The sequence below is a fragment of the Pelmatolapia mariae genome, linkage group LG5, assembly GCF_036321145.2.
Source record: "Pelmatolapia mariae isolate MD_Pm_ZW linkage group LG5, Pm_UMD_F_2, whole genome shotgun sequence".
NCBI classification, from domain to species: Eukaryota; Metazoa; Chordata; class Actinopteri; order Cichliformes; family Cichlidae; genus Pelmatolapia; species Pelmatolapia mariae.
This window is the reverse complement of record NC_086231.1, coordinates 16,851,144-16,873,424: the sequence shown is the minus strand read 5'-3', so window position 1 is coordinate 16,873,424 and position 22,281 is coordinate 16,851,144. Positions and strand designations below refer to the sequence as shown.

Genomic DNA, 22,281 nt, shown 5'->3' with positions numbered 1-22,281 from the left:
GAAAATTAATGCAAAATTGGATTTGGGAGAAATGTTATTGATTCTTTGTAAGTTAAACACATTTCTCACTAAATCCACCGTAGATACCCTTAGAACAAAATGCTCACACTTTGTTATTGAGTTACAGCTTAATGGATATAACACAAGCGTGTAATGATGCTAACACTTGGCAACTAAAATGCAGCGATTTCCAAACTGACAGCTAATGACAAGAGTCGATCAGCATCCACATCGCAGCGAAACAAATATAAAGCGTCCTCAGAAATAATGTCCAATTCTGTCCAGTGTCATCAAAAGCAGCTGCCGGGCTCCCGTGACAAAAATAGGAGAGCCTGCAGGTAAACAGATGAATAAATGGATTTAAGCTGCAAGAAGGCCATGAGAGATTGCTCTCTCTGGGAAACAAACTCTTTTTGTCACATGCAGCACAGAGCTGCCCGCTGTGCTTCCAGAGTCCTGCGCTGACAGAGACCGATGGACTGTCCCTTCCTCTCTTATCGGAGCTGCTGCAGCCCCACAACGTCTGGCTGCAGGCCTGCTGAGACCTTCTCTCTTTTTTTCCTCTGATGCAGGCTTCCTCACGTTGACGTCGGCTCTCTTTATAGTTTTATACGAAGTTTTGAATGCATTGCCTTAAAAATTAGGGAGCACACCACTTCTTTACTTGAAATATTGCTGTACGAATGACATCCCTCGATGGTTAGTTGAGCTTATTGATCCAGGCTGAAACAACTCTATAGCTGCTGGATCGTTTCCATGGTTTGTTTGTTTTTTTCCAGTCATGCGTTCTGGATCATCACCGTTTTTCCAGTGTATGTGTTCTCAGTTTAACACGGGGTTAAATCAGGGTTACTTCTGAATTCCTGTTCCCAAGGCCCATGATGTTTTCGTGTGTGTGTGCATTTGCTGTTGTTCTTTTGACACAGCCATCTATCAGACATTTAGCTATTCTTTGAAGTTAACATCAGAGCCTTGAGTGACGCTAGCTTGATTGCAGTTTCTTATTCATGCAACAGAAAGTAAAACTCTAATGCCTGTAATTCACACACACACAAATGCACACTCACACATTTATCCTTGTTTAAAATGTAACTAACAATTTCTCACTGATTTGTTAATTCATTTTTTGTCTGTCGGAGTCCCAACAGAAGTCACCCAACATATTTTCCTAGACCTCAAAACTTGTTTTGTCTGAAAAATGTCAAAAGTTGCTTATGCTTTCGAGCATATCTACTAAGGTGATAAATCACTTTTTTTTAACAAAAAAATGTTAATCAAACTGTTTGACTAATTTTCTGCTTATTTAACTCGTGATTAATTAACCCATCATCCCTTATAAGATCCAAATAGCTTCTTTTTTTTTCTTTATGCAGCGCTCTATGGTATTGAGTTATTTTTTGGGGGAATTACAAATTTATCATTGCGTTTGCAGGTTTTATTCTATGCTGAAATGTTTTGGCTGACTGCGTATTTCATCTGTCTTTGTTCTTGCGTTCTTCTGGAACAGACCTTCTACCCTTTATGTGCGCAGTATAAATCATCGTGACACTTTTGCTAGTACGGGTTTCCTTCAATGGACTTTTTCATTGTTTCTGTCCTCTGGCTTTACAAATGTGTCCACCAGCTTGTGCCACTGCGTTCGCTCTTCAGTTTGCTGTGTCCTCGCCTTAGTTCCCTGCTCATGTTTGCTTGCCTGTTTCCCCTGAGGGTTATGAGGCATTGCACAGCTGAGGGAAAATACGGCACCGAGGAGCACAGCCCGAGTGTGTGCCGCTTATATTTTATTAAGTCTTATCAGGCTGCTGTCTCTTGCGTACTGCCATCACCAGTGCCAGGCCTGAGTCTGTCACTCAGCATGTAACTACATTTCTGCAACACCTCTGGCAACATCTGAAGGGAAGCTGTAACTTTTGTGGTTTGATGTATTGAAGAATTTTATCACTTTTGTTATTAATTCATATTTTTCCATTTCCTGTTGCATATTTTGCATCTTTTGGACTTCCCAGTACTTTTATTTCCATCCTCCTTTCTCATTTTTTTTCTGCACACTTACCCTCCATATTTATTCTACACATAATCTAAATTTGCAAACTCTTTCTCTCCTTCAGTGTTGCTGCGTGAAGAGGTGGTCCAGCTCCAAGAGGAGGTCCACCTGCTGAGGCAAATGAAGGACATGTTGACTAAAGACCTGGAGGAGACCCAGGGCGGCTGCTCTGCCAATCTGCTTTCTGCCACTGAGCTCCGTGTGCAGCTGGGTGACAAGGAGCAGGAGCTGGACCGTGCCAAGGAGGCCTTACAAGGTCAGAAGCAAACAGACATCTTGTCGTCTTGCCTAATCTACCAGAACCCCCATGTTTCCAGCACCTACCTACTTCAAATGTACAGCAAATACAGCTGTCCAAGCTTTCATGGGGATGTTATGTCAAGCCAGAATATCTTGTAATTAAATGAAATCCACTTTGTCTTACCAAACAAAAGCAGACAGTATAAATTATTTTTTTTCCATTACATGACAAACATTTGGGACATCAAAATGATCTACAAAATCATTCTTTTGTATTCGTACAAAAACGTCTTCTACATTGTGCTTTCTCACAGTAATTGGTTCAATTAAATGTTTCCAGGCAGCATATACAGTGGTGTGCGCATGGTCCAATAGGTTCATCTGTCCAAAGAAAATTGTTCCAGAAGTCTTGTGGTTTGTCTTAATGCGTCTTAGTGCCATGAACTTTAATATTTAACTTGCTAACTGAGGCCTGGGGAGTCTGATATGAAGCTTTTGGCCTTTTTGAAGTTTCTCTGAGCGTTTCACAATCTGAAATTCACAATCTTTTTCGGGGAGGGGTGGGGGCATTTGTGTGGGATGTCCACTTGTTGGAAGATTGGCTTGAATGTTTTCCACGTGTGAATAATCTTTCTCTCTGTAGAAATGATGGACTTGAGATTGTTTGGAAATGTTTTTATCTATCTTTGCTGAGACATGAAACGTTAGAAATGACGGTGTTTACTTTCTGTTTCACAGCTTTGAGGAAAAAACACAGTTTGTATGAAAATCTATAAAATAACTTTTTATCCATTTATACTTCTGCATCTACCAGGTTTTCTTTGAATAAACGGCTCACTTAAATGTTTTATATCTAGACAGTATATCTCTTACTGTCCGTGGTTTTATATTCAACTCTATACATTAAGAGTTATCATGTTCTTTACCGACTCTTAAGAACAAGCATGCCAAATAGCTGGGTGTTTTCCATTTTTGCATTTGTTTACTATAATTTTGGCTCTCAGATTCTTGTTGTGTGTGTGTGTGGGTGTGTGTGCATTAACTATCAAAATTACTTTTTGGGATTAGCTTCTCTTTACTAGACCAACATATGTTGATTCATCTATTTCAAGCAAATAAGAATGATTCATGGATCAAAGCAGTGGGTGTAAATCATTAACACAACAGCATTTTTCACATTCATCAAAATCCTTCACAAGTAATAGCAGACCAATTACCATAATAGTAAAATTCCAGTGATTCTTCTGGGGCATGAATTAAAATGAGCAGGTAATCTCTCTCTTTATGTGGCTAAGTTGAAACATTAGTCATCCCGAGCTGATGAGCAGCCAAGTCAACTCCAGGTTCACCTCATTTTAATTAACGTCCATCGATCATGAGCGAAGAGCTTCGCTCAGACACTGATGTGTTAGGGGTGTTCTGTTTTTATTATTATGCAACACCACCATGTTTACATCTTTTTACAAAAAGCAAAGCCAGTCCTGCTTGAAACTCAGGCAGTTGTTTAATGTTCTACCTTTGCGCGGTCCTTTCAACAGCTCATAGTGGTAAACTGCAGGCTTGTAAACCGTCATGTAACTGCGGCAAAACAGGTTTAAATGCTGTATGATAAATCCGAGGACGCTGAACGCTGACAGGAGGAATGCACCCTGAATGACATGTGCAGTTATGGAAAGTGCAGGTTCCACTTTTCCAGTTTTGCCTACCTGGTGAGCCCGGGCTCTCATGAGAGCGTTAGTATTGTTTCTACCTGCAGAAAAGCCCCACAGTTGCATCGCTGCCGTTGAGCTGAAAGTGAATGAAGTTGAAAGGAATCGGATCCAATCACGCTGTTTTCAAGATGAGTCCACAAAGACTCCACATGCCACCTGAAACCGAATGACTCAGGGATGATTACATCATTTTCTCTGGGCCCGTCTTCTGAAAGAAAGGGAAAAAGTAACTCATTAACAGAAGACACAGTGTCACCTAGTGGGTCTCTGATGTAATTACAAAGCTTTGTCTTTGTCTACTGTTTGTCTACTGTCCAGTTTTCTGTTGTTGATGGACACATATGTGCTGCTCAGTATCTCAATGTGTTTGCTTGTGTTTTGAAGCTATGAAAGCTGACCGTAAGCGGCTGAAGGTGGAGAAAGCAGACTTGGCGAATCAGATGCAGCAGCTGTACACAACACTGGAGAGCAGAGAGGAGCAGCTGCGAGAGTTCATACGCAACTACGACCAGCATCGAAAGGTAACGCTGTCAGGTTTTGTCTCTGTCTCTGTGTGCCTGCATTCCTATCCCAATTGTCAGTATATATTTTTAAAAAAATAATAATAATAATCCAACCCACACGTGAGGGTATTTTGAATTATGGCTACCTTACATTTTGTTTTCTACCAAAATAAAACGAGAAGTTTTTCAACTCTAAAAAGTTGAACCAGTCTGATAGCACTTCACTTCAAATCTATTTTATATTTAAAACTAGTGAAAAGGGCGGTTTTTCATTTGTCCAGCTGTACAGAGATTTTAAGTGTTTAGTATTTTTAAACCATTTTAACAGTTAGTGTTTTTACAGTTCTACCCATTTATAGACTGTACATGAAAGATGGATGTAGCCACGGTGACGTCATGGTTTGTGTATTGCCATTTTGGTACTTTGGGTCTTTTTGGGTTTTTTTGAACTGGAAGTGACACTTTGGCAAGTTATCAGTTAAGGCTAGCTAGCCTTGTTAGCAATGGTGCAATGGGATGTAAACTTGGATACTAGCAGCATTCATGTGCTTGATTGATGATTATGAGTTACATTAAAAATGAACCTCTGCACGGTTATCATAAAGGACAGAATTAGTTATGTGGACAAAGTATATTTATTTTAGTTATGAAGTCGGGCATTTATTGTTGTAGTCTATGGAGATTCACACGTGAAGAACTGCATTTTTGGATATTTTATTCTGATTTCTTTTTTCCATTCTAAAGCTGAAGCTTATAGTTAGTAATTAGCAGTGTTTTCACACCTAGAGTCATTTTATTGTGGTCCCATCAGCAGATAGGTTTGTAACCTTGTAACTTTCCCTGTGGTTTGGTTTCATTTCACACAGAGAAAAATCCAAGTGAACCACAATGTGTCATTACAAACCACGTAAGAACATTCAGTCTGCTTATAGACCAGATGTGTCTGGGGCATGAGCAGCAAGCGTAAATACAGGAAGGTGTTGCATTCTGGACTATTTGAGAGCATGGAGAATTTATAATCTTTTCATGCCTCTTTGCCAACCCTTACTGACTTGTGCGCATATAGTATAGTTCAGTTTAAACAGACTAAACATCGCAGGTGTGGAAACACCTTCGGATATTAATTAGCACTGTTGACAGGTTTAACTGTTTCTCTACGATGTAACAGTAATAACTGCTTCATAAAAACATAGACACTAGCATAAAACATGAATAAAGCCTACAAAATGTCTATAAAGCCACACAACCACATAACAGTCTGTCTTGCTTATCACTTTATTTTAGTTGCAACGGTCCGTAACTGGAATTACTAAAATTCCACTCTTTTCAAAACCATACAGCAACACACGATGTGTGCTGCTTCACTCAAATTTTTTTTCGGATCATTCAATGTGACTTTGATGTGAAATCACGATAACTGTATGTGTGCGATTTCTGCAGGAGAGTGAGGATGCAGTGAAAGCCCTGGCAAAGGAGAAGGACGTGCTGGAGAGGGAGAAGTGGGACCTGAGGAGGCAGACCAAAGAATCCACAGAGCAGGCCAACGTCCTGCGTTCTCAGCTGGATATGAAGGAGAACAGGATTAAAGAACTGGAGGCCGAGCTCACAATGGTGAGTCGGACGGAGTCACAACTTTGCTAAAGTTATTAAACTGCAGTGGAGTCACCTCAACTCTTAGCTGGTACACGTGGCACAAATGCAAAGAAGGTCACATGTTCATATCAGTTCAGACGCATGCAATATGCCACTTCCTCAGTCTGGAGCAAAACTTAATGCTTTGAGAGAAAGAAATTCATGCCTTATCTCTGTGCTGCTGTGTCAGTCCCTCATAGGTACACTTGTCAGTCTGTGTGTCATTAATCTCTCTCCTCCCTCAGCAAGTCACAGCCACCCACAGATCCTCACATCACGCTCCATCACAGATCACATTTGTTGGCACTTCAGTGCCAGAGCTGCATCACTGTCAAACAGCCCAGCCACACAATATCACTGTCTCCTTCTTTTCTTTAAAATGTTGTTGCTTTCTCTGCCGCTAAACTCAACTTTCTCCAGTCTGTCCTCTCTCAGAGGCTTTCAGTAAAAAAATATATAAATAAAGTCCTATGGAAAGTGATGAATACATTTGGTTTATAACACTGGCTATTTTCTAACTTCAGCTTTTGTTGTCACCATATCTCAGGAATAGACCATCCTGTTGCACTTTCTAATGTTTAAAACCCACAGTACTTGAAGGATCAGTCACAACGTAGCACTGATCATCATGTCACAGTGCAGCGCTCTGCTGGAACCCCTCAGTTCCCACCATTCCCATGGATGTTTCTTTGACAGGTAACACCCAGTTACACAGTGCTGCAGAATAAATGCGTGCTCCCTGATGGCAGCGGCCTCCACCAGCAGGGTTATGCACCCGGCCACACCCATAAAATGACAGAACTAGGAATGGCAAGAGGAATGCAACAAAGAGCAACAAAAGCTAACAGATAACAATCCGATTGAGCATGCAGAAGGATGTGTCACAACAAGCCCGATCATCGGAGGCCCCACCCTGAAACCCACAATACTTGAAGGATCCTCTGCCACTCACCGAGGTCCCATGTCGTTTCCCGGAGAGGCAAAATATTAGGAAGATGTTTTCAGAGTTTCATTAAAAAAAAACAGCTGGTACTCAGTTGGTCGTGTGAGATTAATTCTGATGATTTCCAACTTAAAAAAGTGGGCTTCTTAATGACTCTCAGTGTCCAGTGTCACAGCCAGTGGAATAAACTATAGCCTGTATAATCTTATATCGTGTATACTGATCCTTGTAATTATACTTAGTCCTGTAATGTTAACATCTTTGTCCCTGTTCACTCTCATGCTAATTTTCTGTTATTTATTTATTTATTTATTTTTCTTCTTAGGCAAAGCAGTCTCTGGCCACACTGACTAAAGACGTACCAAAACGCCACTCAGTGGCTATGCCAACAGAACCGGTGGTGAACGGCAGTCAGGAGTGGGTGATGCACGCCGACCTTCCGCTCACGGCCGCCATCCGCCAGAGCCAACAGACCCTCTACCACGGACACACCACAGACAGACAGGGTAGGTTTTCTTTTCCTCCTTGCCTCGCGGTCTCTTTGCTACTTGGTGTTGCTTTTACTAACACAGGGTTTTTTCAAGGAGGTTTCTCATACTAACTGTGGGAATCTGCAATATCGGTGTGTTTGTGTGTTTGTGTGACGCCTCAGCTGTGGTCAGGATCAGCCCCTGCCACTCACGTCAGCCTTCTGTGATCTCTGAAGCCTCTGCGGCTGATGGAGACCGCTCGTCAACGCCAAGTGACATCAACTCACCTCGTCACCGGACCCACTCCCTCTGCAATGTAAGAGCTGCCTGGCCCCCTCGACCAAGTAATCACACCTCCGCAATCTTCTGTTAGTGCCTCGCTCCACTCTGCCTTCTCTTGTCTGTTCCTCTGTACTGTCAGCTTCATGGGCTCTGCTTGCCTGCTCAGTGCTGGTGTTGGAGTTCTTTTGTTGTTTCACACGCAACAGTTTGGCATTGCACTAGCTTGGCACTGTGTATTTCATGCCTAATGTTTCAATATGAGTAAGTATGAAGCAAAAGTCAGCAACTGGTTAGCTTAGCTATACAGGGAGACTGGAAACGGGGTTAACGGGTAGCAGTGGCACATTAAAAGCTTCAATTAACACGTATTACCTTATTTGTTAAACAAACATGCACATACAACCAGGTCAAAATTTGTTTCTAATTAAGCAAGCTATAACTTTATTCCTTTTTAAATATTTATACATGCTAGTGTGCATGTTTTCTTTTTTGGGCTTTTTAAAAACCCTTAAAATCTTAGCCTTATTCAAATAGACTACATAATAAGAGAGCCCATTTAAAAAATGTTCTTGTGGTTAAAATTGCTCTATGTGAAGTGGTAAGTTGATCCAGCTGATAATGTAAGTTACTCTATCTGGTGAAAAAGGTTATTAACTACTGTATTAACTATATTTTAAATATCATTTTTAATAATTAATCCCTCCATTCTGATAGCTTTACAGTTATTTTGGTGTTCATGCAATAATTATTACAACTAATTTGCTCGCAGTCGTGAAAAAGAAAGAATGCGTTTTAAGAAGAAGTTTCAAGTTCAATATCGATTGTTGCTTTACGCTCTCACTCTGTATTTGACACAATGTCAAACATTTTAGCAAATAAACATAACAAACACCAATGTGTCACAAAGTGTTGTGAATATTTGTGTAACCACAAACTTTGTAGCCAGTGACACAAATGTATTTACAGAAAATGTTGTTCAAAATGGACAAAACAAGAATGATGCTATTACATCATCAAAATAGCTACATGCATCTAAATATGAAATATAATTTTATTCTTAAGACGAGTAGAAACCTGAACCTATAAAACCGAAAATGTTGGGCCGAACCTCTTTATCTTTGAATTCTGTTTTCAGTCCCATTCAGGCTTGTTAATATAAAAGCATGACATCATTGTAACAAGTCAACTGGTTAAATGTCCTCCCTGCTAGATATATAACAATCAACTGTAAGTAACATTATAGACTGGTATGGCAAACTGGTAACTTGGCCTCAAAGTGACAGATCATGTAAACTTAAATAATGGGTGCATAAAAGCCCCCAGCGTTCCTCCTCTGGAGCATAAAAACTGTGCACCGGGAGCTTCGAGGCTACGGTTTTCATGGTTGAGCAGCTCCTGTAAGTGTAATATGCAGGTAGCCTGGTACTCTTGTTCATATAGTGTATTTAACATGAAGTTAAATGAAGAAGCAGTTAAGTCTCTGGTTGAATTCACTCACTTTTTACAGCCAGATCCAAAGAAGTCAATGATAAACAACTTTTGACGTAAGGCTAATTTTACGCATAATGCTGGAAAAAATAGTTGATCCTTCAAATGCAAGATAAAAATTTAAAATGCAACGTAAATTCAGGCTGAAATGACAAAAAGCTTTGGTATTTGTCTGGATCCAGTTGGTTACACCTCTCTCTCTCTCTCTCCCTCTCTCTCTCTCTCTCCTTACTCGTCATGAAAGTTTATAAAAATGTGAAACTACAGTGTGGCTTTAAGGCAGCTGATTAACCCAGCTTTCCTATCTCCTCTGCTCAGTCTATGGAGGACCTTGAGGACCAGAAGCGGAAGAAGAAGAAGGAAAAGATGACACTGGGATCCCTATCAAGGGTGTTCGCTCGGGGCAAGCAGCGCAAGTCACTGGATCCTGGCTTGTTTGATGGTACAGCCACCCCTGATTATTACATAGAGGAGGATGCCGACTGGTGATGCTGAGTGTGTGAGTGCATGTGTGTGTTGAGTTTTTGTAGATATCCTCTTGGCTTTAACTGTGAGTGAAGACTGTCTGTGGATTTATCTGGAGGCGAAGGATTTTGAATCTTAAAGAAAAGCCCTTAAAGTCACTGCTATCACCATAAATGTACAGTATATTGCCCTAAAATTGTATGTTTGTAAATTAGATATATATTTATAGTTGTACATGTATGCATATGTATATATGTTTACACACACGCGCGCACACACAAACACACATATATATATATATATATATATATATATATATATATATATGGATTACTCTTTCTGTTGTGTAGACATATTTATGCTGTATTATCATAATTGTCTTAATGTTTTATGCTTTTTTTTATATAACTGGAGACTTGAAGTACTGCTGTTCATATGTAAATAGGAGCTATTGTGAAACTAGTGTTTTACTGTAAATGCTATTTGTTTTTTGTTACTTTTACAGTTGCTTTTTTCATACTTTGCAACATTTATTTCCATATTATTCACAGTCTTGCAGGCCCAAATCTTACTACTAAAGGATAGAAATGATAAATTACTAGACTTTAGTTAACTGGCCCAGATTTTTTTTCCTTTTTTTTTTTTTTTTTTTTTTTTTTTTTGGTTTCCTGTTGGTTTGAAAACACTAGTTTGAGAGGTAATTCTGTTACAGGATTGTCATCACGTTCCTATAAATGCTGGCTCACAATAATTTATTTACAGCACTGTGGGCACCAGGGAAGTTTTTTTGCGGATATTTTGTAATCTAGTAATCATTTTAATAATGCTCTCGTACTGGCCATTGAGGGTTTCTAGAGTCAGTCTTCTGTAGAAATTGTAGATGTGAGCAGGCGTATTCAGACGCACCTCTCTCACCTGCTGTCAAAACCATGTGCAAGTGCCAAAGTTTAAAGACTCAGTCACTCCATCACTGTTAGCACTAGCCTCGTAACATTGTTTATGTCTGACTCATTTTTTACAGAGCTATCTAACATGTGCCTATACGAGATGAACGAATGTGCATTAAACACGTGCATGATCCCTCTGTGTTGCTTTGGTTAGACATCCATTCATTGCCAACCAAATTAATAATCTCTGCAATCCTGTGTTGCTCCTTTGTAGCCCTACCCATTTTTACCAGGTTATCTTTTCCTTGCATTTTGAATGCATGATCCTCCCCTTATTTTGCTGTTTTTTGTTTTTTATATTTGTATAGAATCCCTCCTCATTTTATAATTTTCCTTTTTTCCTTTCCTTTTTTTTTTGCAAATGTGGCTCTAACAAATCTGTTAAATGTTTGTAATTTAGAAAATGTTGCATAAAAGATTAAATCTATTGAAGTATTTTATTTAAAAGAAATGAGACAAACAAGAAGTGACTTCAAATATTTATCTGCTGCAGCTGTCGCAGCCAGATGTCGAGGAGGTTTTAGCATTTTCAAAGTGAATTATAATTGAAATGAAATCTTATTTTAAAAATAAAACCACTAACTGAATAAATCCAATGTGGCAGTTTTCTATTTCGTGAGTAATGTTGGGTTGGTTTTTTGGGTTTTTTTGTTTGTTTTTTTTGTCCCAGTCTAACGTGTGTGTCTCCCTCTCCTCCTGCCATTTCTAATGGCAACTCTCTCCTGCCAGTGAGTAACTCCTCATCTGTGATTACCAGCTGTCTGTTTCTTACACTCTGGGGATTATTCATATCACGTATCATGTCCATTGAAGAGTACCAGTTTGTGTGGTTTGTTTTTTGAAAACTCTTTTGAAAGATGGTGGGATTTGCATGCAGCCTTTTTTTCAGCATGTCGAGACGAATCAGAGTTCATCCTGGATTCGTCGGTTCGGTATGAATCAGTGTTTCCTGTGGTTTTTTTTTTTTGGTTTTTTTTTAGATGAGGGGCTGATGGGCAGAAGCATGATGTTTTATGAATAATCCCTTTGTCTCTAATACATGATCCTAATGGTCTTAAGTCTCCTCATATGCCTCAGTTACTAGTGTTGTAACGTCTTTTACTAAGCAGTAGTTTTAGAACTGACCACCACACTGTCACAGAAGAACCAAAAGATGTCTGTATTCCTGAATTCAACTACTGTTTTCTATTTAGACGCATTCAAATGTGCAGTCCTATCTACTTTAAAAAAAAAACAAAGCACAGTTCATTCAAAGATACTGGCCGTCTCCAGTGAGATAATCTGGCGCCATCTAGTGGTTATATAACAATTTTTCTTTTTTTCTCACTTAAATGAATTGATCTTGGTGTGCAGATTTCTCCTCGATATACAGAAAAAACTGTAGTGTACTATCACAAATGTAGCTCAGTATGGCTCCACTTTAAGGTAGACGCAATACTTTTTGTTCTGCTCCCTTCTGATTGTCTCCAGATGTGTAATCTGATTTGATTTTCATATCCAACTGACCCTGAAATTCTCCTGTATGCCACACCGTAACTTCTCCTGACCAATCCAGACTCTGATAGCCTCACACAGCAAAGCCTGTCTGATGGAGAGGAGCAGCTGGACCGCCTCCAGCAGGCGGAGCTGACTCGAAACACATGCATGTCACTGTGGAGGGCAGGTGCAGTCCAGGCCTGGCTGGAGGTTGTCATGGGAATGCCCATGTACATCCGAGCCTGCTCTGAAAACGTCAAAAGTGGGAAGGTATGCCTTTGGTACATGTTGCGTTTTGCTGTTTGTTTACCTGTGTGTGATGCTGTTTGATGTTAGCAGATGGACATGTCAAGGTGTTGTGTTTGTTTGAAAGAGAACTATATTTCTGCTCTTTAGGTGCTTCTAGGCCTGACGGATGACGATTTAGAGCTAGGCCTGGGCATCAGTAATCCAATTCATCGCAGGAAAATAAGATTGGCTATTGAGGATTACAGGAGAGCTGAAGGGGACCAAGGGTGAGTAACAGCCAAATAAAACTGCAGAATAACTAATGTCATGTTTTTGGGGGGTTTAAAAAAAAAAAAAAAACATGACCTCAAAATCTTCATTTTCTCTGTGCATACTTTTCTTTAAAAATATACAGGCAGGGATAAAAGTGGAACGTTTTGGGTTAAATATGTGCCACTGAAGCAGACATTTCTGACTTAGAGTATGAGAGACAACTCCATCCATTTTCTACCACTTATCCAATTCAGGCTGGAGCATGTCCCAGCTGTCACTGAGCATGATGCGAGGTACACCCTGAGCAGGTTGCTAATCTGGTGCACTGCTAACACAGAGAGACGGACTATCATTCACACCTATGGCCAATCTAGAATTCCAATTAATCTAACATGCATGTCTTTGGGAGGAAGCTGTAGTATACAGAGTTAACACACGCAGGTGCAGGGAGATCATGCGAGCTCCACAAAGAGAGGTCTCAGCTGGCCTTTCATTTTGAACCCAGCAGCTCCTTGCTGTGTCTGCCAAGAGAAAGCTTGTGTGATAAGAAGCCTTTAAAGCTATGTATTGTAAAAATATATATATTTTATATATTTTAAATAACGGATATCAACACGAAACTTTCCAAGTCACTTTTATTTAGATGGGTTTTCTGAAATTTTAAGTTTAATATGCATGGGTATTATATCAAAGGATATTCAGTAATATGTATAAATGCACTTCAGACACAGAGAAGTAAAATAAACACCTAAATGTGTATTTTAGGACACTTTTCTGTACTTGTTTTACTTGCTTAGTCTGATAAATGCTCCCAAATAAAGGCAGGAATATAAGTAGCAAATTTTCCACCTTAATGGTTTTTCTTTATTTTTACTACTTTCTACATTGTAGATACATGCTCAAGACATCAAATATATGAAGCAGGATTAATGGAATTATGTAGCAAAGGAAAAAATAATGAATAACTATAAATATGTTTTATATTTTAGATTCCTCAAAGTAGCCATCCTTTGCTTTGCTGACAGCACTGCAAACCCTTGGCCTTCTCTCAATGGGCTCCATGATGTAGTCACCTGAAATGGTTTTCACTTCACAGGTGTGCCCTGTCAGGGTTCATTTGTGGACTTTCTTGCCTTCTTAATGGGGTTGGGACCATCAGTTATGTTGTGCAGAAGTCAGGTTGGTACACAGATGACAGCCCTATTCGACAACTGTTACAATTCATATTATGTCAAGAACCAATCAGCTAAGTAAAGAGAAACGACAGTCCATCATTACTGGGGTCAGTAATGATGGACTGGGGATTGGAGTCATTACAGGACAATGGCCCCAAACACACCTCCAGGTTGTGTGAGGGCTATTTGACCAAGAAGGAGAGTGATGGAGTGCTGTGCCAGATGGCCTGGCCTCCACAAACCTAAACGCAGTCGAGGTGGTTTGGGATGAGATGGATTGCAGAGTGATGGCAAAAGTGCTCAGCATCTCTGGGAACTCCTTCAAGACTGTTGTAAAACCATTTCAGGTGACAAACCTCATGAAGCTCATTGAAAGAATGCCAAGAATGTGCACAGCAGTAATCAAAGCAAAGGGTGGATAGTTTGAAGAATCTGAAATATTAAACATGTTTTGAGTTATTTCACACTTTTTATGCCTTCAATGAGAATCCACAATGTAAATAGTCAGGAAAATAGATACTATTTAGTGTGACTGGTAGTGTGTATATGTACATATATAGATATAATGCATTTGAGTAAAACAACATGAGGAGTGCATGAAATATGATGTTTGTTTGTTTTTAATGTTATTGTTTGATATTGCTGATCACAGATTATCAAAAGCATCTGAGATGGACCATCACTGGGTTGCAACATCATGGCTGAGTGATGTCGGACTGCCTCAGTACTCCCAGACCTTTCAGTCTCACTTGGTGGACGGACGAGTGCTCAACTCTTTGAACCGCAGAGACCTGGAGAGATTTCTCAACATCAGTGACCAGTTCCATCAGACCAGTCTACTTCTGGGAATCCAGCTGCTGCAGATGCTCAGCTTTGATAAAGAGGTCAGACTATATGATAACAGATTCATGACTGGAGTTATTCAGCAATCTTTCTTCGATCACTACATGACTTTCACTCAGCTACAGTGACAAAACTACATGCTTATCTGCGGTAGCTGGAGCCACACAGTAGCTTGTAATGCTCCATTATCTCAGCATGTCGTTGGCCTTCTCTGATCTTTCTCTCTCTGTGTTTTCATTGGCCTCTGCCACATTAGTGCTTGCACTGCTATCTTTGTGTGGTGTTTTTAAAGGCCCTGCAGGCACGGCGGACAAAATGCGAGCACCAAAACCGGGATCCCATTGTTTGGACATGTCACAGAGTAATGAAGTGGATCAGAGACATCGACCTCAAGGTGGGTGGGGCGGTCAGTGATGGCATTCCCCTCTGTGCTGGAGATTTCTTTGCCAGACTGGAACCAGATACCACAAAGTATGGGTTTTTAAGAATCCCTCAAAAATAATGATAGCTTTGTTTCTTTGAAGCCTCACACCACTGAAAGAATACAGAAGAATAACAGTAGTGTACACTCAGTAATGGGGAATAGACCACACAGCGTGAGGGGTTTTTTTTAGTTCTGCAATATACCGACATACTTATTTTGGGCAACATGTGGTGAACACTTATTATGACCCACAAAGACAAACCAAAACTGTTTTTAAAAGCTTTTTTGTTGTGTACTTATAATTGCTACCAAATTAAACTTTAAGACCAGGGAGCGATTTCTGCAAGGTTAGTTATTTTTCAGCTAACACTCACTGATGAGCACACTGAGCAAACTGCATCATCTTAATCCAACGCTTCTCTCTTGCGTTGCTCAGGAGTTTGCAGACAGTCTTCAGGGTAAAGGGATTCATGGTGCAGTGATGGCTTTGGATCAGTCTTTCGACACAGATGCCATGGCCAAAGCCCTGGGCATCCCCAGCAACAAACACATGCTTCATCGGCACCTGTATGAAGAGATGAAGTCACTCGCAGTCCCTCTCAGGTAGATTAAAAGTCCTACCTGCATACCTTCATATTCTATCCTATAAATACATTTGTATGTATATATTCTTGGATGCAATCACAAACAACAACGTCTTGTAACACCTTATGTTTATAGTAATACCGAGCAGGACACTGAGGTGATTGGTTGTTCCTCTCCTGTCGCTGTTAACCGTTTTGCTGATGAGAGGATGTCTATAAGAAGATCCGGAAAGGTATTAGACAAACTTTATAAAGACTGAAATGTGCAGTGCTGTGCAGAACCTTTTTGATATTTCACATGTTTAGATATATACTAAGTATGTGAGTACACTAGAATAAGAAAAGAAGAATCAGTAGTTGGCTACTAAAGTCTTGTGGTCAGATTCAAACTGAGGATTCTGATATAAGACCATCATAAACACTAATTACTTTTTAGCTGATAACGTTTTATAAACAGGCAAATGTCTCATCTTTAAAGAAACTCCATATTCTGTTTTCAACCTTTTTGATTTTTTTTTCCAGAGTCCGCTGAGGTTACGAGCAAACAGCCACTCTGTGGAGCGAAGTCTGGGCTTCCACGGCAGCTGCAGCTCTCTGCCCAGAGAGGCCAGAGTTCAGGCGGTTCCCCGAGCCAAAGGCAGCCCGATGCACACCTACAAGAGTGTCGAAATCACCAACGTCTGAACCAGCCTCAGCCATCGAGATCTTAACCATTGTTTACATTTTTGTTGTGTTGCAGTTGTTTACAGCTGAGAGACACTCACACTGAGCCACTCGATTTAGTAATCTGACATCTTTAGAGAAGCATTTACTGAAGACAAGCAAACTTTATCATTGTGACCTGATGGACTTGAGAGGAAGATAACTTAATAGCCTGTTTCATTTTTTTATTTTAATTTATTTTTAAACTATGTATTCCAAGACTTTTATATATTATTGGAAAAATCATATTTGTATGATAGATGAGAAGGCTTAAAACAGACTTCACACAGTTATATAATTGAAATTAGTGCTCTTTTAATGCCTTATATTAAACAGGTCCATATGATCTTCACAGCACTGTTACTATTTATTACTGCTACTTTTTAACATGTTCGTTTTTTTTAAGCTGCAAGTGAAAAACTCTGTTAATGACAAAAGAAAAGTTGTTATAACTTACTTTCAGTGTAAAGATACAGCACATATCAGCTGTTATTCAGAATAGATGAGGGCCCTGTTCTTCATACATGGCTAACCCAGTTAACCAGACATGAACGCTGGATTTGTTGACTGGATGTTTCTAAAATCACAGAAAGCTGTACAGAACAGAGACATCTGGAGTGCGATTAAGGTGATGTTTATTTTTTATTTTTTTGCAACTTACAAAGTACATTTAAATTACCAATCATAAGTCAAAGGACTGTAAATTAGTATTCAGTTTTAGAGGCATTCACAGGTGTACTACAAGAGCTTTGAGATGGTTGAAGACAGCTATTTTGTTAGGTACACGTTAGGTTAGGTTCAGCTGCTTAGTAACACAAATATTTAATCGGCCAATGACAATCCCAGTGACTCAGTTCATTTACATAGACCATAGACATGGTCAAGAGGACCTGCCAAAGCATCAGAATGGGGAAGAAAGGTGATTTCATTGACTCTGAATGTGGCATGATTGTTGGTGCCAGGCTGGTTTAAATATTTCAGAAATTGCTTATCTGCTGGGATTTTCCCAGTCATCCCTATCGCCACAGTTTACAGAAAATGGGCCAAAAAAGAGTTTTCTAAGACGAGAAGCCTTGCTCATGTCCAAGTAGAATCAAAAAAGTTGCTTTGACCCAATTTACAACCAAGGCATGCAGGACAGCAGTCATGCTGAAGACTGATTCCATACTGGGACTTGAACCTGTGTCAACTTTGTGAAAAAACAGAAATCCTACAACTGCTAGACCATACGGGACTAAAATGAAGAAGAGAGAGATTATTTTCACGTGAGAACCCAGATAGCATTTTGTTTGATATTGTGTGTAATAATAATAGTTTTTGGACAATAACTTAAGAGAAGAAGCTAATGAGATGATTCTCAATTCTGCTCTGACATTCAGATGGTAGGGTCAGAATTTATTATAAAAAATATGAAAGCATGGATCCATCCTGCCTTGTATCAGTAATATCAGTGACGGTGGCATAATGGTGCAGGTGCATATTTTCCTGCCACACTTTCAGCCTCAGTACCAGCTGAGCATCATCTAAACCCCACAGCCTTCCTGAGTATTGCTGCTGACCATGTCCATCCCTGACCATAATGTACCCATCTTTAATCACTTAACATTTAGTTATTATTAATCTCTGTCTCACCTCCACAGTCCTGTCTTCCTCCCCTGGCTGGCTGCTTCCTGTAGGATAATTTGCCGTGTCTCAAATCTCAAATCATCTCAAACTGGTTTCTTGACTATGACTATGAAGTCACTGTACACAAATGGGCTTCACAGTTACCAGAGCTCAATCTAACAGAGCACCTTTGGGATGTGGTGAAATGGGACAGTCGCGTCATGGATTTGCAACTGACAAATCTGCAGCAACTGTGTGATGCTATCATGTCAGCGTAGACCAAAAATATCTGAGGAGTGTTTCCAGCACCTCGTTTAATCTCTGCCATGAAGAATTAAGACGGTTCTGAAGGTAAAACGGGGTACAACCTGGTACTAGCAAGGTGTAGCTAATAAAGTGTCTGTTGAGTGTAAGGAAATTCTGTTCTGAGACATTTAGATTTATTTTAGTAGATAAATATGTTTGTCCAGACAAATGGCCAAATTATGGGTTAAAAGACAACCACGAGAGTCTCACCCTTTAAACCCTAAACAGCACCACCTGGAATTATTTTGTTGTTTTAGCTGTAAAAGTGTAATTAAATCTACCGTGAGTGTGTGCTTTTGTTCCTTTTTTCAGGACTACTACTTCTTTCAACATCTGGTAGTTGTTATTACACACCCATAACAGTAGGAAAACACAAAAAACGAAATTGAAATTTAACAGATTTTTACTGAATAAGGCACTCAGAATGTACATGAATAAAAGATTTAGAATTTGCAATTTGAACTTTGAAATAATGACAAATATTTGAACTTTGGCCCTATAGTTTGTTTCTGGGGTCTCTTTTTTTCCTAAGCAAGTCCAGACATTTTTGACCCCTGGTGGAACGTCAAAAAGCAGTTCCTTTCAAGCTGCAGGCAAAGGCCTACATTGCACTGCTGGCATTTTCAAGGAGTGCTTCTCTTACAGACAATGCACTGCTTCCTTCCCATGCTCTGCCTCTTTCCCATATCTCCAGTGCTTATAGGGACAGGAAAGTGTCCTTGACTTGGGGACTCAGGCCTGGTATCCAAGCAAACACCTAGGAGGTGTGCAGCAAGCTCCTCCTGGAAGGCCTGGCCAGTCTTGTGCTTCTGTTGCTTGCTGATGCACAACTCTTTGTGAAGGATGAAGCTGTTGGTAACTGCAATGACCAGAAGATGCTGGAAAACTGTCATGTTCCATCTTCTGGTTTTGCGATGGACTGAATTTGTTCCCAGCATCTGGTCTGATGTATCCACTCTTGCCATGCATTTATTGTATTCACAATAAATGCTGTTGGTCGATGTACCACAAGCCCAAAATCCCTGCTTTTTCAAGTGTTGGAAGAGGGATGGGCTGGTGTAGAAGTTGTCACAGAAGACAAAGTAACCCGATCCCAGATAGTCTTTGTCCACTAGTGATGTAACCTCATCAAAAGAGAGTCCTTTCCCTGATACCAACTTTGATTTCCCCATGTACAGCATGAAATCTATGGTGTGGCCATTCACATCAGCAAGAACAAAAAATTTCAGCCCCCACTTGATGAGCTTGGCTTTCGTGTATTGCTTGATGGCTAATCTTGCCTTTGAAGCAACCATCCTCTCATCAACTGAAATATGTTGCTTTGGGTGGTAGTTACTCATGCAATGATTTCTCATCATCTCAAGGAGGGGTCTGACCGAGTGTAGTGTGTCATAGTCCTCTGTGCCTTGTTTTGTTTTGTTTTTTCTCATTGGCCACATTATCTTCTGGATCACTGATATTAAGGTTAGAAGTGATGGCCAGAAACTGGTCTCTGGACATAATCGTGTCAGAAAAAGCAACGTGAAAAATTGTGTTTCTCCTCCAAAAGTCTACTATTTTTGGAAAATTGCAGACTGCCATGTAAAGTAACAAGCCCAGGTACTTTTGTAGTTCTTCTGGTGTTATTTCATTCCAGGCAAAAGTTTTGCCCTTTTCCTTACTTTTTGCAGCATTCTTGTTTGTGTTTGTATCAAACTCAGCCAAAGAAAGAAAGAAAGAAAGAACACGGTAGAAAAATATGGTAAAACGCAGTTTAAAAAAGGCAAATCACAACAAAAAACACAGCACAGAGCAGCAAAAACAAAGCAATAAAAAAACACCCAAATATCAGATAAAATGTCAACTTTCTGCAGAGCTCTGTTATACTCCCTCACTCTCTTTTCGGTCAACCAACCTTTGTTTTCCTGGGGTTGCTGTACCTCACGACTGGGATTACCGTAATGACCCTAATATGACTGGGAAGCGCAGCGTCTCTGCTTTCAGAAACAGTTTTGAATTTTTTTCAATTACCAAAAATTTAAAATTTATGGTAATTTAAAGAAATGTTGCAAAAACCTGGCGACTGGTTAGCTAGAACATAACACAGCATTTAAACAGGCATAACGTTTTGAATAAAGATTCAAATTCAAGTGAATAGTTGTGGACCTCACGTTGCTAAAATATCTTACATGCATGTGAGTGAGGTTTCAACCCCAAGACACAGAATTTGATTACTAATTAAAAAATCACTTGCATGGCCATTGGGGAGAATATTGCTCAAACTTACTCATATTTTAAACAAGAATTCATGTTTAATATTTTGTGTTTTGTCTCTGTGAAACTGTTAAACTCCTGAAGAATGGCAGTAAAATACAAAACCCAAAGGTTTTTCTCATCTCTCTATTTTGATCTACCTCGTCACCTTCTCCCGAATCACCCTGCCATTGACTCAGAAATTGATCAGAAGCCAACTTCAACAAAGTCTTACTTCCTTAAATGCATCTGGAGGAGAGAGGAGGCCCAGGCCTGTCCTTTGCAGAAGCCTTTACAATACTTGTGCCATATTAAAAAAAAAAAAAAAAGCATGATGCTTAACTTGTCATGTAATGCCACTTTGGTCATTAACACTGTTACTATCATCTGCCAGAGATCATAACATAAAGTGGCAGGCTGTAGAAAAAGAAAAAAGAAAAAGAAAACAATGAACTGACAATGAAGCTGTGCCACGCGTCGTATTTAATTGGGATCACTGGGAAATGACAGGTCAGAAGCAAGGATGTTTCCAGTTTTTGTTAAAAGCCTATTGTCTCAGCTCCTCTCCCTCTGTTAGTGCACTCATATGCTCAGCATTCAGCCACTATTATGCCTCTCCATAACTTTTCCCTTGAACTTTTATTTGGGATTAACAAACCAATCCTAAAGGAGGCTGAGAGAATCAGATTAGATTGACGAGACTAAACCAGATTCTTGTAACCTGAAAAAAGTATTTTAGCCTAAATTCCTTCAGATTGAAGAACAGGGCCCTCAAGTGCCATCAGCTCTAAATGTGTAAGATGATGTTACTAAAAACAATGACATGTGAAGTGTGTGTCTTCTTCTGACAGCTGGTATACCCATAATTATGTTTTTGTAATGTAAAAGATGATGCAGTCATGCAGTGTGATATGTAGATAAATCTTTGGAATGTTGGATTAAGAATGTGGTAATGTACAAAGACTCCACATATGTGTATTGTATGAACTGTGAAGAAGGCAAAACTTTGTGCCATTATACTATGAAGTCAATGGAAAGAATGTAACAGTGTATTCTGTACAGTTTTGGTCGTGTTTTATAATGCACAGCTGTTCCTGAGCATGAAAACACTCATTAAACGCCACCGCTGGGACTTGCACAGAGCCACACCGAGTGTGGCTGAAACCTTGAGGTTACTTCAAATAGCAGAGAACAGGTTTGTCTGTCTCTATCTGGGCGTCTCTTTGACTCACCAAAGCAAAACTGTTTAAGCGGGAAGATCAGACCAGTTCAAACCTGTATAGAGAAAGAAGACAGGGACATGCAATGTATTTGCTTTTAACACATGACATATACATCTCTTTGCAAAGCAGTACAAGCTTTTCATACATGTCAACATGAAAGTGGATTTATTGTAAATTGTTGCATAGAATGTAAGACTGTTATTGTTATTTTTGAGGAGAAATGCATTAAATTTGTGTTAACAAACTCAGAATGTAAAGTTGGTCCAGATGTAAATTATTTTTTCTTCCAAGGGTTTTGAAAATATATCTTTCTGCTTGCATACGACACCTCTGTGTTATCTTAAAAAGAAGCTCAGAATGGTCACATTAGCCTGTTGAGTTGGTTATTATAAGAGCTCGCATCATAAAAAAATATATGGACATTATTCTCATTTACTTTTTATTAATTGCAGTGATCTGACTGACCTTATTCTCTGCTCAAAGA

At 39.6% G+C, this 22,281-nt stretch overlaps 1 protein-coding gene across 6 annotated transcripts in view; it reads left to right on the top strand.

The window, feature by feature from the left end:
* The window catches only part of kaznb (kazrin, periplakin interacting protein b), a 141,720-nt gene extending 119,707 nt beyond the window's left edge, over positions 1-22,013 (top strand). For 3 of the 6 annotated variants that reach the window (XM_063473923.1, XM_063473925.1, XM_063473926.1), the window contains 13 exons: positions 2,109-2,300; positions 4,381-4,517; positions 5,940-6,110; positions 7,400-7,580; positions 7,727-7,860; positions 9,633-9,756; positions 12,282-12,472; positions 12,599-12,717; positions 14,531-14,762; positions 15,014-15,115; positions 15,582-15,748; positions 15,866-15,962; positions 16,252-22,013. In XM_063473923.1, coding sequence (XP_063329993.1) covers positions 2,109-2,300; positions 4,381-4,517; positions 5,940-6,110; positions 7,400-7,580; positions 7,727-7,860; positions 9,633-9,756; positions 12,282-12,472; positions 12,599-12,717; positions 14,531-14,762; positions 15,014-15,115; positions 15,582-15,748; positions 15,866-15,962; positions 16,252-16,413 — 2,009 coding nt within the window. In that variant the 3' untranslated portion in view covers positions 16,414-22,013. Of the gene's footprint in view, positions 1-2,108; positions 2,301-4,380; positions 4,518-5,939; positions 6,111-7,399; positions 7,581-7,726; positions 7,889-9,632; positions 10,057-12,281; positions 12,473-12,598; positions 12,718-14,530; positions 14,763-15,013; positions 15,116-15,581; positions 15,749-15,865; positions 15,963-16,251 lie in introns of those variants that run through there. The other 3 variants (XM_063473924.1, XM_063473927.1, XM_063473928.1) reach the window with 3 other exon arrangements.
* Positions 22,014-22,281: the final 268 nt, after the last annotated feature.